General features: G+C 42.1%; 1 protein-coding gene across 3 annotated transcripts in view; it reads left to right on the plus strand.

Annotated features, from left to right (window-relative positions):
- DOCK1 (dedicator of cytokinesis 1) overlaps positions 1 to 18,794 on the plus strand; it is a 548,347-nt gene that overhangs the window by 129,036 nt on the left and 400,517 nt on the right. For all 3 annotated transcript variants that reach the window (XM_030941069.1, XM_030941070.1, XM_030941071.1), the window contains exons 20-22: positions 4,914 to 5,003; positions 5,347 to 5,447; positions 14,983 to 15,117. In XM_030941069.1, coding sequence (XP_030796929.1) covers positions 4,914 to 5,003; positions 5,347 to 5,447; positions 14,983 to 15,117 — 326 coding nt within the window. The remainder of the gene's footprint in view (positions 1 to 4,913; positions 5,004 to 5,346; positions 5,448 to 14,982; positions 15,118 to 18,794) is intronic.

Here is an 18,794-nt window from a genome sequence, read left to right on the forward strand (position 1 = left end):
AAATTAATTACTTAAAATGGCCTTAATTAACCAGCAATGTGCTTCACTTCAGTATCAATTAATTTGGTCGCACCAGTTTCCTGAATCATTGTATAGCCCTTCAGACATGTCCTCGCTAATCTTAAAATTTTAATCATCTTCTCAGTCCTGGTCTTCTTCCAGTGGCTTGGACAATGTTAATTGCATTTTAAACTTCCCTGCGTTCTGTAAATTCCCTAATTCAGATGGAAACTAGGTGAATACGTGAATGTAGTTGAGAAGAACCCAGTTAATGAAATTTTGTCCTCTTTCATTTTGAAGTCCCTGTATCATATTAGGAATGAGTTGTATTTCTGATGACCGGTTGCCACAGTTACGTGGAAGAATGTAGAATGATCTTGTCCCATCATTCTCCCCACTTCCCTCATCTCATAGATTCTCACATTTGATTATTCATCCCTGGATGTGGCCTTTACACCTTTCCCTTCTTCCTGCGCATGCTGGTATCAGGCAAGCCTGGGTGACCTGTCCAGCCCTTACCTACCTTGCCTAACTTTGTGCTTTTTCTCTGCTGGCATGTCTTGACATGCGCTGTGAACCTGGAGAATGGAATTGACTTGAGGCCATGGGGCTCTTAATGGCCAGCCAGGACTTGAGGAATTCCCGCCTGCATGGGGCTCCTTTTGCACTGTTTAGAGATGCTGACAGATTGTGGGTTTGGTTCTGTTTATTCAAGACCTCCCTTCTGCATATTGATGACTGATAGGAGAGAGATGGCATTGCTTGATAGATTGAGGAAGGTATTTAGCAAAAGATACGCTGTCCCATTAGATGGAAAATGGAAATGGTGACTTTGGTCCCCTTGAACATGGTCTTAGAGAGAGGGTGGGGTGCCAAATGAAGCCCTTTCATGGCCCCCGTGTGAAGGCCCTCTTTCAGGTGCTCGCCCCTGCCCCACTGCAGCTCCACACCCCAATACGTGCAGCTCCATCTCCCTGTGGTTCTGTTTCTGTGCCACTGACCATGTCATGTGTCTGGGTGGGACCAGGTGGTCTACTTCAGGGACTTTGCATGAACTGTGACAAGCCAGGTCCTATCACCTGGGAGCCTATTGGCAGGGGAACATTCGGCTGTTAGCAGATGGCATCAAGTTTTGACCTTCGCAAAGAATTTACATTCTGAAAATGATGAGAAATGGTACAAAAGTAACAAAGTGGTGCAGATCCAAATAGTTAGGAGTTGATTAAGCCCTTGATATCCAGACCAGCGTGCCTTTTGGTCAGGGTGGTTTTGTTTGCCACTGTTTGCATGTGACATTTTCTGGTATAAAGTAGGTGGTGGCTGGCACAGCCAAGCACGGAGAGGATTTTACTCCTTCAAGGGTCTCCAATCTCATGTTGAGCATGCTGGGTGTCCTCTCTCCTGAAGGAGGTGGGAGAGGCTCTTGCTGCTGCTGCGGTTCCATGGCACTCCTTTGCAAGCAGGAGTCTATGGTTTGCTTCTTTTTTTTTTTTTTTATTATACTTTAAGTTCTAGGGTACATGTGCATAACGTGCAGGTTTGTTACATATGTATATTTGTGCCATGTTGGTGTGCTGCACCCATCAACTCGTCAGCACCCATCAATTCATCATTTATATCATGTATAACTCCCAATGCAATCCCTCCCCCCTCCCCCCTCCCCATGATAGGCCCCAGTGTGTGATGTTTCCCTTCCCGAGTCCAAGTGATCTCATTGTTCAGTTCCCACCTATGAGTGAGAACATGCGGTGTTTGGTTTTCTCTTCTTGTGATAGTTTGCTAAGAATGATGGTTTCCAGCTGCATCCATGTCCCTACAAAGGACGCAAACTCATCCTTTTTTATGGCTGCATAGTATTCCATAGTGTATATGTGCCACATTTTCTTAATCCAGTCTGTCACAGACGGACATTTGGGTTGATTCCAAGTCTTTGCTATTGTGAATAGTGCTGCAATAAACATACGTGTGCATGTGTCTTTGTAGTAGAATAATTTATAATCCTTTGGGTATATACCCAGTAGTGGGATGGCTGGGTCATATGGTACATCTAGTTCTAGATCCTTGAGGAATTGCCATACTGTTTTCCATAATGGTTGAACTAGTTTACAATCCCACCAACAGTGTAAAAGTGTTCCTATTTCTCCACATCCTCTCCAACAACTGTTGTTTCCTGATTTTTTAATGATTGCCATTCTAACTGGTGTGAGAGGGTATCTCATTGTGGTTTTGATTTGCATTTCTCTGATGGCGAGTGATGATGAGCATTTTTTCATGTGTCTGTTGGCTGTATGAATGTCTTCTTTTGAGAAATGTCTGTTCATATCCTTTGCCCACTTTTTGATGGGGTTGTTTGTTTTTTTCTTGTATATTTGTTTGAGTTCTTTGTAGATTCTGGATATTAGCCCTTTGTCAGATGAGTAGATTGCAAAAATTTTCTCCCATTCTGTAGGTTGCCTGTTCACTCTGATGGTAGTTTCTTTTGCTGTGCAGAAGCTCTTTAGTTTAATGAGATCCCATTTGTCAATTTTGGCTTTTGCTGCCATTGCTTTTGGTGTTTTAGACATGAAGTCCTTGCCCATGCCTATGTCCTGAATGGTACTACCTAGGTTTTCTTCTAGGGTTTTTATGGTATTAGGTCTAACATTTAAGTCTCTAATCCATCTTGAATTAATCTTCGTATAAGGAGTAAGGAAAGGATCCAGTTTCAGCTTTCTACTTATGGCTAGCCAATTTTCCCAGCACCATTTATTGAATAGGGAATCCTTTCCCCATTTCTTGTTTCTCTCAGGTTTGTCAAAGATCAGATGGCTGTAGATGTGTGGTATTATTTTTGAGGACTCTGTTCTGTTCCATTGATCTATAGCTCTGTTTTGGTACCAGTACCATGCTGTTTTGGTTTTAGTCTTGGGGCTATAGCAGTTTGAGATCCTCCGTGCCGCCCCGAAGGCCCCCTGGGTGTCGGGAAGAGGCTGCACAGTCTAGGAGGAATCTGAACCAAACGCCTGACCCAGTCTTCCCTGTGATGTCCTTGATATATGATCACCTCACCCATTTATTTTTATTTTTCTTTAAATTACAGTTTCATTGAGATATGATTCACATACCATAAAATTCGTCCTTTTACTCAGAAGTTTTTAGTGTCTTCACGGAGTTGTACAACTATTACTATTGTCTAATTTCAGAACACTTTCATTATCCCAAAAGAAACCACATAGCTATTAGTGGTCACTTCCTCCTCTCCCTGTAACCACTAATCTGCTTCCTGTCTCGATGGATTTACCTGTTCTGGATATTTTATGTAAATTGAATCATACGCCCCGTGGCCTTTTGTGTCTGATTTCTCTCACTTAGCATTGTGTCTTCAAGGTATATCAGTGCTGTAGCAACTGTCAGTGCTTCACTGGCTTTTTTTTTTTTTGAGACGAAGTTTTGCTCTTGTTGGCCAGGCTGGAGTGCAATGGCACAGTCTCAGGATCTTGGCTCACCACAACCTCCGCCTCTCAGGTTCAAGCGATTCTCCTGGGATTACAGGCATGCACCACCATGCCTGGCTTATTTTGTGTTTTTAGTAGAGATGGGGTTTCTCCATGTTGGTTAGGCTGGTCTCAAACTCCTGACCTCAGGTGATCCAGCCTCCTCGGCCTCCTAAAGTGCTGAGATTACAGGTGTGAGCCACTGCGCCCGACCTCCTTCGTGCCTTTTTACGGCCAATAACATTCCATCACATGGATAGACCACAGATTGTCTTTCCATTCATTAGCTGACACACATTTGTATTGATTCTACTTTCTTGGAGATGATGAATAATATTTGTGTACAAGTTATTTTGTGAACATATGTTTCCTTTCTTTTGGAGATATGGCTAGGAATGAAACTGTTGCCTCATGGTAAATCTGTGTTTAACTTTTTGAGGAATTGTCAAACTGTTTTTCATAGCAATTGCACAATTGTACATTTCGACCTGCAATGTACAAGGGCTCCAATTTCTCTGTGTTCTTGCCCACACTTCTTCTTATTCATCTTTTAAATTGTAGCCCAGATAGTGGGTGTGAAGTGGTATCTCATGATGGTTTCCCTTTGTATATCCCTAATGAGTAATCATGATACATCAGTACTTCATGTTTATGGCCAGTATTTCGTTGTGTGGCGTTCTGCCTCTTCTTGACCTTCTCTTGTAATACGGATCATCACTTTGAACACAGTCATCTTCAGGCCATCTTACGTTTCCTGCAGGGGAGGATGGGGTGGGACTTGAAGCTGACTTTTAGTGTGACATGCCTTTGAAGTCTCTTCCTAATTACATGTATGATGCTTTGTCCTTCTTTGCGGTAGAATTTATTTGGTAAATTTTAGTCAGCTGTAACTAATTTCAACATTGTTGTTGAATAAAGTAAGCACCTTCTGGTCCCCAAACTGGGATACTGCTGTGTATTCCAGTTTCAGAATCACGATTCTCTTCCATGCCTGGGCAGCCTGGTTGGTAGAAGGTTCTTTCTTCCACTCAGCTGGGTCCTGTCCCTGTGTAGCTTCTGCCCATTCACTAGCTGAAGTCCTGTACCCAGTGTGTAGAATGAGTCAGATGCGTCTTCCCAGAGTTGCCATTCAGCGCTTTATCACTAGCCTGATGAAAACCAGGAAGAGGGTTGGAAAGGCCTCCTGGGGGTGGCAGTAGGCCCTCTCCTTGCTTTGACCCTCTCCATTTAACTCTGGTGGCATCATTTCTTTGTTCTGAATTCACTCATCCCAAATTTTTGTCCTGTGCATCTAGTGGCTGTAAAAGATCCCGAATGGCTTTATAGGTAGTGTTAGGGGCAAGGTGGGTATTTGGAGTACTGCGGAGATGATAGTTATTCCAGTGTGTTGGGGGAGTCTGGTGGGTTCACACTATCAGCTGACCTTCTGTGTCTATGCAGTTTCTTCAGGACACGTTGGATGCCCTCTTCAACATCATGATGGAGAACTCGGAGAGTGAGACTTTTGACACATTAGTCTTTGACGCTCTGGTAAGAGGGCTTTCCTTCTCATGTGCTTGGATAACAGCGTTCTTTCATGCTGCAGCCTTTGAGGCTGGGGGTGGGGGCTTCGTCACAGTGACCTTGAACGCATTTTCAGTTGTAAATCCAATCAAAGATGAATTGGGGGGGCCGATTTTTTTTTTCTTTTCTTTTTAATTGTAAAACTATAGTTAGGCAAATGTCATTTCCAGGGTAAGAAGAGGTAAACTAGCCACCAACTTCTATCTGAAAATGTTCTGGTTCATTTCCTAACACAGGGGTGCAAATGGTTCTGATGAAGATTATAAAATGGCTTACATTATGTTACTAATATTACTGATTAATTTGACAGGTATTTATCATTGGACTGATTGCTGATAGAAAATTTCAGCATTTTAATCCCGTTTTGGAAACTTACATTAAGAAACACTTTAGTGCAACATTAGCCTACACGTAAGTTCCTACTTTGTTTTAAAACCAATACCTCTTTTTTTGGTATTTGTGTTATTTAGAGTCTTTTTCATGTGCTTTTGTCTATGACTGTGTATTTACCCCTGCTCAAAACTCTGAGTTTACTGGGATAATTTTTAGTATTGTTTCCCTCTGAACATACATACCTAAAAACCTTGTTGAAAGAGATATGTGATAAATCATCATCATATTCTGGAATAAATTCTTGTTCTCCCACATACCTTACATTTATCTTTGAAATCTTCAGTTTATGTTCGATGAAACTGAGCTATGGATGCGGAGTGTCTGACACCGCGGCTTCCCCGCGAGCCTTTGATGAATGGATAAATGCGTGTGTTCCTGTGTTGAGGAGATTGGTTGTTGAGTGTGAATTAGATGCAGTTTTGTACTTTGCAGTGTATCTCCTTGCTCTTTAAAGAGCACCTTCCCTTTTCTTTGACAAGCTTCAGCTGTCACTGTCTTGGATTCCTTCTGTCTACCCCTCTGCCCGTCTGTGCCCCAGAGGTCTTGGAAGACACCAGAGGCTGTGCGTGGTGCCTGGGCCAGCTTAGCAGTGTGCCTGGTGTTGAAGAGCAGAGCCCTGGGGTCTGGCGTCAGGCTGCCTGGGCTTGATGTGCAGCTCTGTCCCTCACAAGCTCTGCTGGGCAAGTTGCTTAACCTCTCTGAGCCTCAGCCTTCTTGTCTGTAATCAGAGCATGAGTGTAGGCTTGTGTGGAAATTTTAATAAGTTATTACATGTAGAGTGCTTGGACTAATCCCTGGCACTTAAAAAGCACTAAGCAATTATTCGGTTTCATTATTATTAGATTTATTATGGTGAGTTATCGGCTCTTTCATGGTGGAATTTATTGGCATTTATTCAAACTTTTTATTGTGTGAGTTACAGCAAAACATAAAGATTTAAATAGTTTCTTTAAGAACATCCCACTTAGAATCAGTAGAAAGGATTCTCTTTAGTGTGAGTAAATTTAGTTAAAACTCCCTTCTGCGTCATCAACATATTTTGCAAAATACCTGTTTTTCCTCCCTGTGTGCAGTCACGAACTCATGTCAGAGGACTCTGGCCTCCTGAAGCCAGCTGTTAATATACCCCAGTCCTGCGCCTGGGTTCTTTGGTGTCTGCCTCGAGTACGTGTTTACTGTAAGGTGGTGGGTGGAGCTCCAGGAACGCTAAGAGCTGTAAGGTCCTCCAGCCTGCGGAACAAGCTGTGACTAGTTCTTTGCACTTGCTTGCTAATAAACGTTTGTTTAAAACATTTTGTTGGCTGAGTGGAGACGCCCGGTGTGTGGGCATGTTGAGGAGTTCCTTATGGACCATGGGGAGGGTGCATTGCAGGGCACTTTTCCTGGCTCTCGTGACCAAAACGAGCGTGTGGGATTTGCAGAAGTGGCCTGCAGACTGCAGCAAACGCAGCATGGCCTCCAGGTGTGCTCATTTCCAAAATTCTGCCTCTTGATTGAAATATGGCCAAACAGCTCTTCTCAGATGAGGCTCCTCGCTTGAATTTCAGAAGATGAGAGCCGTGAATCGGCTTACCACACCGCAGCCACATCTCTTCATTGGCACCAGCCTTGGCACGCTCTGCTGTTGGGGGAAGAGTGATGCAGCCATTCTCAAAGGTGGAGAAAGAAAAATGGAGATTTTGACGAGTTTCCTAATGAGACAAACAAAAAGTACCATTTTTTCTTTATGCTGTGATGGGCCTGAGATAAGAATAGTATCCTCATGGCCGGGCAGAGTTGCTCACGCCTGTAATCCCAGCACTTTGGAAGGCCGAGACGGGTGGATCCCATGAGGCCAGGAGTTGGAGACCAGTCTGGCTAACATGGCGAAACCCTGTCTCTACTACAGATGCAAAAATTAGCTGGGCACGGTGGCACGTGCCTGTAGTCCCAGCTACTCGGGAGACTGAGGCAGGAGAATGGCTTGAACCCAGAAGGCAGAGGTTGCAGTGAGCTGAGATCACGCCATTGCACTCCAGCATGGGTGACAAATTCAAGACTCCATCTCAAAAAAAAAAAAAAAAAGAATCCTCTCATTCAATCTTTGGAATCTGCTGGAAAAGAAATTTTTATTTTGGAAAATAAGTCTTGTTAGCATGTTTTGGTAAACTGGCAACCTCAGGTGGTTCCTCAGCAGCCCCATGTCTCCACCTTGAAATTCCAAAGGAGTCAGTGGTGATTCAGACAGCTGTAACCACATCATGGAAGGTCGCCCCTGCATTGGTGATACGCTTGCAGTGTTCTCTGGGCCAGGCCAAATTCCAGTACTGAGTATTATGCCAGATTGTCCTTGTCCTCCTCTAGAAGGCTTTGGCAGGTACAGGCTTACTTTAGACTCTTGTCCATGTAGCCTCTCTCCTTTGGTAAATGTTGAGCTCTTGAGCCCTTCTTCCCAAAGAACACCAAGAGAAGGAATGAAAGACTTTGGCAACGGCAGTCCTCTTCAGCACCCCGAGCCGTGTCTGCGGCTCCGCGGCGTGGGTAGTTCATGGATGCTGGAGCCCCCCTGGACTGAGCAGCACCGGTCCAAGTGAGAAGGAAAGGAGGCGTCAGCTTTGGGGGCTGCTCTTCCATAAAACCAGCATGGCTGGGTTCCTTTTTGTCCACCCTGCGGAGCTGCTGCAGGCTCCTCACTGACAACGGATGCTCCATCTGCTCCACCCCTCTAGCCAGTGCCAAGGGGGTTGCTGTTTGTGCAGGTATAGGATGGCCTGGCAGGTTTATTTTTTTTTATTTTCTTCTTGCTGTCTAATTCCAGGTTAAGATTCATTTGCTGGTTCTAAGTCCTTCTTTTATTTATTTTCTTTCTTTTTGCTGTCTAGTTCCAGGTTAAGATACATTTGTTGGTTCTAAGTCCTTCTCTTTGCAAATTATTATTATTTTTATTTCTTTTTTTTTAACTGGTTTGAAGAATTCCCAAAATGTGTTCTGTGGAATGTTTTATTCCCTGGGATATTAATAGATGTAATAAGAGGGGTGTGGTCCAGTAAGTTTGGGAAAATTAGTAAAACTGAGTGAAGCAGGCTTCGTGCCAGGGCCTTGCATGCTCTCCTGTGCAGTGAGCACCACCCGCAGAGTGGTGGCAAGGTGCGTTTTCCAGCCAATGGAGATGGACACCATGGCAGGAGGATCTGCAGACCTCACCTCTTCAGAACAGCAAGCAGGAGTGTGACTCTGAGAGCATCAGGGCTCCCTACTAGAGCTCTGGCACCTGATCAGTGTTAGAAGTGGCTTCACATCCACTCAGTCTCCCAAAAAGCTTTTCAGGCCATGGGTGGTGGCTCACACCTGTAATCCTTGCACTTTGGGAGGCCGAGGTGGGCGGATCATTTAAGGTCAGGAGTTCGATACCAGCCTGGCCAACATGGTGAAACCCCATCCCTACTAAAAAAAAAATACCAAAAATTAGCCTGGTGTGGTGGTAGATGCCTGTAATCCCAGCTGCTGGGAAGGCTGAGGTAGGGGAATCGCTTGAACCTGGGAGGCAGAGGTTGCAGTGAGCTGAGATCGCGGCACTGCACTCCAACCTGGGCAGAGCGAGACTCCGTCTCAAAAAAAAAAAAGTTTTTCATTGTGATGTATTGGTAAAATAGTTACTCTTAGCTTATCCATAATTGCAGTGCAGGTTGCTCTTCTGAGTGTCTCATTCCATAACCTGAGTGAGCAGTCTGGCCTTTACTGGCTCACAACTGAAACAGACGTGCTGTCAGTACCCCAGCAGATTGCTTTTATGAATATAAAAGTCTTTCATGTGGCTTTTAAAAAGCCTCAGTGAATCTTGTTGAGTGCATAAGATGTTGGTGACTGGAGACATTTGGTTGGTGGACATTCTTCCTGGTGTCTTACTGGCTGTTCGCATGGTGTTAGTTTTTGGAGAGTCGTAGTTCAGCTCAATACATTAAAAAATGAAAGTGTGTTGTTGTTAATTTAGTTGTTCTTTTATTATGTGTAAGCTGTTGCTTGAGGGTCATCCTTATGAACAAGGATTATTATTTGATGAGCTAGTAATGGTTGAAAGTGTAGAAGTATGAATGGAATTAAAAATGGCATCTCCTCACTATAGCCTCTATCATTTAAAAATAACACATGCTCAACGAAAAAAAAAAAAAAAAAAACCAAAGAAATCTCACATTACCCAAATGTTACAGTGCAGACGGTAAAAGTTCTCTGTATATAATGCTACATATTGGAGATATCTACTGTGCCAGCATTTATTTCCTATGTTTATATTAACATTGTTATTAAGATTATGACTAGTTGCATATTTTACAAAACAGCATTGTTATTTTTGCTTACTTAAAATTTAAAAACTTTTAAAAATTGTCATAATTTGCATACAACAAACTGCTCATTTCATTTTGTTTGGACAGTTTTTGTATAACTTTGGAACCACTGCCCAAAACAAGACATAAAACATTGCCATTCCCCAGGAACATCCCTTTTGGCCAATCTGAGCCCATCCACTCCCAGACAAGCAACCACTCTCTGGTTTCTGTCAGCAATGTGTTTTGACTGTTCTTAAACTTTACACCAGTGGGGTCATGCGCTCTTTTGGGTCTGGCGTCTTCCCTTCCACTTAATTCTCGAGATTCACCCATGTTGCTTTGTGTATCATTAAATATTTGATTTTGCTTCTCTATTTCTGAGCAGTATTTTGTATGAATATTTCATGATTTGCTTAGCCATTTTCTTGTTGATGGCTACATGAAGTGTTTCTAGTTTTTGGCTATTCCGAGTAAGGCTCCTGTGAATATTCTTGTCCAAGTCTTTGGTGAAGTTTGTTTTCGTTTCCCTTGGATAAGCACCTGGGGGTAGAATTGCCGGGCTAAAGGATACGTGTATAGTTTTCTTTGTAAGATATTGCCGGACAGTTCTCCAAAAGGATTGTACCATTTTGCATTCCCACCAGTAATCTGTGAATATTTGCTCTGTATCCTCATCAACATTTAGTATTGTCTGACTTTGTAGCTGTTGTACTGGGGGCAAAATTAGATCTCTTGGTGATTTTATTTTGCAGTTACTGGATGACTGATGATACTGAGTACTTGTTTATTTTTTTGATTTGCCATTTGTGAAATGTCTGTTCAAATCTCTTTTTCATTTTATATTTTGTTGTCTATTATTGATGTGTATGGTATCTGTGTGTATGTGTTTGTGTGTTTATTCACATAAATATACATTTTTTGTGTGTCAAACACAATTTTTGAACATTTTCTTCCTGCCTCTGTTTATCCCTTTTCTTAGTGGTGTCTTTCGGTGAGCAGAAAGTTTTAATTTTGTTGAAGCCTAAATCATCATTTAAAAACACAGAGATTTTCATTTTGTGGCTAAACAATCTTTGCCTAGCCAAAGGCCTTAACAATGCCTGCAGTATCTAATGTCACAGCACTAGTCTCATGGCTATTTAAATAAAATTAAACATTTACTTCCACAGTTGTGCCAGGTGTATTTCAAGTGCCCAGTTGCCACATGTGCTGAGCCAGGTTGGACAGCTCAGAAACAGGTTTCCGTCACCGCAGAAAGTTCTGTTGGGCACCACTGTTTCAGAAGCTTTATGCTTTTGACAGAATTCAACATCTGTTTATGATAAAATCTCTTGGCAAAGTAGGAATAGATGGGAAATTCCTTGATCTGATAAAGCTCATCTAAGAAAAGTCATAGCTAACCTTATACATAATGCTGGAACATGGAAAGCTTTTCCTGTAAGTTCAGGAACAGATGCAGATGTCTCTTCTTGCCATATCTGTTTATTATTGCACTGGGATTAGTAAAGCAAGAAGAAATAATCGCAGGTATAACAATTGGGAAGAAAAACTGTATTTTCACAGTGTGATTTGTATGTAAAAAACTCTCCTGAATCTATTTTATAATTTATTTGAAAATAAAACAAACATAAAAGGAAACTTCAATTGTCTATGTACACATAATTGAGAGAGGGAATTAAAAGTACACAGAATTACAGTATGGTACAGTACAGTACAGTTTCTGGTATTGTCAAAAAGTCTTAGGCCGGGTGTGGTGGCTCATGCCTGTAATCCCAGCACTTTGGAAGGGAGGCTGAGGTGGGTGAATCAGTTGAGTTCAGGAGTTTGAGACCAGCCCGACCAACATGGTGAAACCCCATCTCTACTAAAAATACAAAAATTAGGCAAGCGTGGTGGTGGGCAGCTGTAATCCCAGCTACTCGGGAGGCTGAGGCAGGAGAATCTCTTGACCCTGGGAAGGAGAGGTTGCAGTGAGTCAAGATTGCGCTTCTGCACAGAGCCTGAGTGACAGAGTGAAACTCTGTCTCAAAAATAAATAATAAATAAATAAAAATAATGAGGAATGAAGTTACTGATAGATGACTGAAAATTGCGAAATTTGCTAAGAGAAATGTAAAAAGAAGTAAATAATTGGATAATATATACCATGGTCATGTATTGAAAAATAAAATACTGCTTGAATGTTTATTTCAAATTATAGTTTGAACACAGTCTCAATGAAAATTCTATATGCTTTTGTGAAAAAAAATGGACTAGCTAATTTGAAAATTTGTATTTCAAAAAGTCTGAAATACTGAAATAATATTTTAGAAGATCAAAATTTCAAGATTTAAACATCAGTAACAAAGATAGTACGGTATTGGCATAAGGACAGACAAAAAGATCAGAGGGAGAAAATATAAAATACAGAACAGATTCACAACAGACCTTTGATTTTGTAACTGCTGTTTTCTTTTAACAGCATAATGACAAAACTGGCCTTTTTTTTACTATAGCAATGAAGGAGTTCTCACTTTGTGTACTGAACTGCTGTGCAGTATTTCACTGCAGAGATGTATCACCAATTATTGAACTGGCTCTCAAAGGTTGGGCATTTGCATTGTTTATGTATTTTTACTAGTCAGATCATGCGACAGTGAACATCATTTGATTCATTTGTAATCGTTTCTGTAGGACAGTTACTAGAGTTGGAATTCCTGGTGTCAAAGGATTTTAATAACCTTAATTATAATAGACATTTCCAACAGATATTATAATATGTATTTCCACTTTACCCTCTAAAATGTTTTATGCCTGGCTGGGTGCAGTGGCTCATGCCTGTAATTCCAGCACTTGGGGAGGCTGAGGTGGGTGGATCACAAGGTCAGGAGTTCGAGACCAGCCTGGCCAATATGGTGAAACCCCCGTTTCTACTAGAAAAACAAAAATTAGCTGGGCGTGGTGGCACGTGCCTGTAGTCCCAGCTGCTCAGGAGGCTGAGGCAGGACAATCGCTTGAACCTGGGAGGTGGAGTTTGCAGTGAGCTGAGATCATGCCACTGCACTCCAGCCTGGGCAACAGAGCAAGACTCTGTCTCAACAACAACCAAACATTTTATGCCCATTTATCCAACAGCAGTGTTATGATACCCCAAAGTTTGTACTAGGCAGAAATTTATATTAATTTTCATGTATTTATTAATGAAGTTGATTAATTTCATACATTTGTAGATTTTTAAAAACCTCTAAACTTCTCACATTCCCTAAAACTTTGAGTAGATCTATTATCATTTGAACTTTCTGGTTATTTGAATTATAGTAAAGTAAAAATAGTTTATTCATTCATTTCCCTTCATCTTTAGCAAGGAATTAAAAAAACCTATTTATGAATTAAACACTGAAAAAATATATATGTATTTTTTATTGTACTTTCAGTTCTAGGGTACATGTGCACAACGTGCAGGTTTGTTACATATGTATACATGTGTCATGTTGGTGTGCTGCATCCATTAACTTGTCATTTACATTAGGTATATCTCCTAATGCTATCCCTCTCCCATCCGCCCCCTCCCCCCCCACCCCACGACGGGCCCTGGTGAAAACACTGAAAATATTTATGAAGCCATGAATTAACATTAAGCTTCTAATATATAGTTTATTTATACCAACTGTCTATAATTGCTTTTGTAGTAGGATGAAAATTTATAAATTTTAATCAATTTTTGTGTATTCTAAAGTATGTGAAGTTTTTTTTATCATGGAAAAGGTTTTAAATGTTTTCATATTAGGATGTTACTTGGTTTTAGATCCCAATTTATAAATAAATAGACTAAGAGTGTAGTAGTCATTATGTTTTTAAAACTAAATATTTTTGGGAATCTTATTAGGAAATGTAAAAAATATTTTAAAATCTTCATGTGTCTATTGATAGTATTCTTACTATTCTTATATATTGTTTATACTGTTTTCTATAAGGATTTTTACAATGTTTATTAAAAATTTAAAACTGCTTCCTATTTGAAAAACTTTGTAAAATTTTAATTTTCAGTGTAAGAACTCTAGATTTAGAATATCAAGTAACATGAATAAAAGTGTCTGAGATGCTCTCCAGTAACAAATACTACTTCATACCTTTAAAAAACATGTTGTAAAATACACATAACATAAAATTCACCTAATCATTTTATTTTATTATTTTTTGAGACAAGGTTTCACTGTTGGCGCCCAGGCTGGAGTGCAGTAGCGCAATCTTGGCTCACTGCAACCTCTGCCTCCTGGACTCAAGTGATTCTCCTGCCTCAGCCTCTTGAGTAGCTAGGACTACAGCCATATGCCACCCTACCTGGCTAATTTTTGTATTTTTTCTAGAGGTGGGGTTCCACTATGTTGGCCAGGCTGGTCTCAAATTCCTGAGTTGAAGTGATTCTCAGGCCTTGGCCTCCCAAAGTGCTGGGATTCCAGGTGTGAGCAACGGCACCTGGCCCCTACCTAACAGTTTTAAAGTGCAGTGTTGAGAAAATCATCACCACTATCTATCAGAGAATATTTTTGGTGTCATGCCTTTTTAAAAACATTTTTTGTGTCTCGGTTTGGCTGTAATGAAAATCTCTTCGATTTTATTGTTTAACCTTCGGGAAGCTAGTGTTTAATGGATGGTTTCCTCATCCATTAAATAGGATAATACCGCCTCATAGTGTTGCTGTAGAGGCTAAATTAGATAACGCATTTCACCTGCTTAGAACAACGTCTACACTTAGAAAGTGCTTATTCAATGCTCAGCCTTTGCGCTCAGAGAGAGATTTTATCAGGCGCGTTTACTGATTAGGAAACGTTTTACAGGCCAGGCGTGGTGGCTCACGCCTATAATCCTAGCACTTTGGGAGGCCAACGGGGGTGGATTGCCTGAGCTCAGGAGTTCAAGACCAGCCTGGGCAAACGGTGATATCCATTTCTACTAAAATACAAAAAATTAGCTGGGCGAGGGGGTGTGCGCCTGTAGTCCCAGCTACTTGGGAGGCTGAGGCAGGAGAATCGCGTGAACCCAGAAGGCAGAGGTTGCAGTGAGCCTAGATTGTGCCATTGCACTGCAGCCTGGGTGACAGGGTGAGACTGTCTCAAAAAAAAAAAAAAGAAAAAAACGTTTTAAAGATATTCATATACTGATAGATGGAAACCAAATAAAAGTAACCTACTTGTGTATTTCCTTAGCCGTTAAGATTTGAGATACTGTCCTTTCCTGAGCTTATTTGTGCGTGTTTGCATTGCGAATAGGAAGCTGACAAAAGTGTTGAAGAACTACGTGGACGGTGCTGAGAAGCCGGGAGTAAACGAGCAGCTGTACAAAGCCATGAAAGCGCTAGAGTCCATCTTCAAGTTCATCGTGCGCTCCAGAATCCTGTTCAATCAGTGCGTACCTGTCCCTTGCACGGCCTCTCAGAGGACTGGCAGGAGATCCTTCACTTCTTTCTTTCCCCTTCTCTCGGCCCCTTATTCTTTCCTTTCTTCTTCTCCTCTTTTTCCCCTTGCTTTCTAGGCTGAGAGAGCACTACTCGATAGGCATCCTGGGGTGGGCTGCGCACTCTTTCCTTACCCTCCCGGGTCCCTGCTGCTGCTGAAGCGAGAGCCCTGTTCGTGATCTGAGATGTGTGCCTGTGAGTCCAGCCTTGGCTCCTGAAAGCATTCGCGATGGCGCAGGTGCAGTCCTTGGGCATCCACCGAGGGCTCAGAAGCCCTTTTCAGAATATCTTTATGTGGCACAAAGCCCCAAAAGAACAACAACAAGCAAAATAGGTTGGGCGCGGTGGCTCACGCCTGTAATCCCAGCACTTTCGGAGGCCGAGGTGGGCGGATCACGAGGTCAGGAGATCGAGACCATCCTGGCCAACATGGTGAAACCCCGTCTCTACTAAAAAATATAAAAAAATTAGCGGGGCCTGGTGGCGGGCGCCTGTAGTCCCAGCTACTCGGGAGGCTGAGGCAGGAGAATGGTGTGAACCCGGGAGGTGGAGCTTGTGGTGAGCCGAGATCGCATCACTGCACTCCAGCCTGGGCGGCAGAGCGAGACTCTGTTTCAAAAACAAAATAAATAAATAAAAACAAAACAACAATGAAAAGGCAAAACCAAGTGAAATTGCCTCACTTGGATAGACTCTGGGATTTCCTTCTCCTCTTTTCCTCAGTAGAGTGATGTTTCATTTCGGGAGAAGTCTTCCCACACAGGGTATTTCCATGAGGAAGGATACTCAAGTGCCGTAGCCTAGTGACATTTTTCGATACACTGTGTGGGTGTACTTATGAGTGATTTTTGAGCTTTACAGTAAATCGAAGGGTTAAAGGGGAACAAGAAGAATATAAATGTATTTATTACCATTGAACTGTATACTTAAAAATGGTAAAGATGGTGAATTATATCTATGTATATTTTACCTCAATAAAATAAATTGGGATATTTGTGACTTGATTATTTTATAGAGAGCCTTAATATTGTATAGATACAGATGCAGGTTAAGAGCTGTGCTAAAATGAGGACTTTCTAAGTTGGCCCACGCCTCTTCACTGTATGTTTCAAAGGATGTGAAAAGCAAGTGTATTGAGGGTATGGTGTGCAATTTCACTCCCTCTGCTTGGTTTTTTGGGGGATGGCTATTTTGTGGGTGACCTGCCATGAGTGAGGTCGATGGATGTTGGTGGTCCTACGTTGTTATTGTTCTTGTTGTGAGTTCCACACACAGATGGGGGTCATTAACCTGTGTCCCTCTGAATTAGCAAATACATTTGCCTTTGAAAAGCGTGGTGCCCTTGTAACCTATTAGTGAAAATCAGGGATTGTAAGTGTGGGCCCACATCAGTGCCTTCCCGTTTCCTCCTCATTGCGTTTTCATTTGTCTGAAGCAGTCGTGTCCAGAAGGACCCAGGAGAAGGGGAAAGAATTCACAATCTAACCATTTGTCTACCATGTTAGAAATAAGGACAGAGCAACAAGTGATTGACTGTGTGTTGACCTATTGAAGTCATAAACAGGGTGGTAACCACCAGTGATGTGGGACTGGAGTGTGTTTGTGTGCACTCTGGGGTGCCCATGGTTAAAACCACAATCCTTGTGCTGCCATTTTTGCGTACAAAGATGGCATGTTTGAGGGCATCATGGTTTTATCCTTGACTTAGATATTAAAGGTACACCCTTTTATTTTGCTTGTTATGGATATGCATGACCTTTGGTGTGGATTGAAGCTTTCCCTCAAGGGTCTAAGTTGTCGTTTCTTTGCTCATTGTCAGGGTGAAACACAGCATGGTAAGCTGGTTATGTTTTCTTGTATTTTAATTCTGTTTCAGTACAGTTAATTCTATTTCAGTAAAGTTAATTCTACGAAAACGAACTTCCTGGCCCCCTCTGCCTCGCTCTTATGTTTTCCCCACTGATTTTAAATCTCTGATGACACTAAACCCAAATCAGTACTAGGATGGGAGGATGAACTTGAAAGAAGATGTTACAGATTTTGTCGTGTTTTGTTTGAAAAATGTTAATCTTATGCAGTTTGTGATCAGTATGACATTGACTCAGGCATTTGATGATCTGCATATTCTCACCAGATAACACTGCTGACTTTCCCTTTCATTCAGAGGTTTGTAATTCAAACGATCGTGCATTGATAATCATGGTGTTTCTACTATCGCAATAAATGCTGTAATGCTGCTTTAGAAAAGATTGAGTTACCCAGGTTGACCAGTAGCAAATTATTTCTCTGCCTCTTTCTTTAATCTCCTTCAATTTCAAACTACAAATGGCACAAAATCTTAGATTCATGGTCCATAATGTTTTTTGGTTTGATGTCTAATAGTGCTTAGGAGTATGATTGGCTGCATGTAATAGAAAAACCTCATTTACGTGACTTAACCATATGAGGTTCACTTTTTTTTTTAGTCACATAACGTGCAGCCTGGAGGAAGTGTTCCGAGTTCATGCACTTGCACGAGGACTCAGTGTCCTGATGTCCTTGGCTCCTTTGATCTCTCTGCCCCACCATCCTTAGTGGGGTCTCTTTATCTCCTAATCCTAAGATGGCTCCTGTCCGTCCCAGCATCAGCTCTGCGTTCCAGGTGGAGGAGAGGGGAAGGCACAGGGGAGACAGGCTGTGCCAACTATTCTCCTTCGAAAGAGCTTCCCCCATCCCTAGAAAGTATGTTGTGCTTTCATCTTATTGGCCAGAACCATGTCACATGACCACCCTACCCGCAAGGAAGCTGGAAATGATTTTTAGATGGACTGATTGATGCTTTCTGCAAAACCAGAGTGATTTTAGTAAAGGAGTTAGGGAGAAATAGATGATGGATGGGCAGTTAACATTCTCTTCTTCATACCTTCAACCCAGAAGGTCTATTCTCTGAGAGCTTCCCTAACTCATTCTGGGTTACTAAATCTTACTTAACTAGGCTTTGCAGAGCCTTTCTTCTCCACTAGTTTGGGAGTCAATCTCTGAGACTTCTGTCAATAGTATCTCTTTGGCTTTAAGTATCTCTTTAGGCCCTAAGTGATCCACTGGCATGGTTTAGTCCTACTGGGCTACATAGAAACTGACTGAAGTACTCAGCTGCCCCTTGTGTTTGGGACAGGAAGTGTTCAGTGCTAAAGTCCTCTGAATGCCTGCATTCTGGTGCTCAGCAGCATGGCACAGACCGTGATCCCTCTGCCTGCCTTTGTCCTGGTGTGGACCCAGCAGGAGCCAGGCATGGTCCACAAACGGAGTTTCTTTGCTGGGGTAACTTGTTTGTTAGAAGAGTTGAGACTGTCGAGGACACAAAGTGGTCACAAGACAAGTCGTAGCAATTGTTACAACTCAGTGAGGTGCCCTAAGCCTCTGAAGCCATTGTCTGGGCATTCCTGACTTGAGCTGACCAAGTACTGCAGTGATTCTGGAGATCCTGACGATGCTGCTACTGCTCCTGGTCATGATGATGATGGTGATTTGAGACAGGACCTCCCCCTGTCACTCAGGGTGGAGTACTGTGATGCAGTCATAGGTCACTGCAGCCTCAAACCCCTGGACTCAAGCCATCCTCCTGCCTTAGTCTCCCAAGTAATCAGG

The sequence above is a fragment of the Rhinopithecus roxellana genome, chromosome 11 (genome assembly GCF_007565055.1).
Source record: "Rhinopithecus roxellana isolate Shanxi Qingling chromosome 11, ASM756505v1, whole genome shotgun sequence".
Taxonomy (NCBI): domain Eukaryota; kingdom Metazoa; phylum Chordata; class Mammalia; order Primates; family Cercopithecidae; genus Rhinopithecus; species Rhinopithecus roxellana.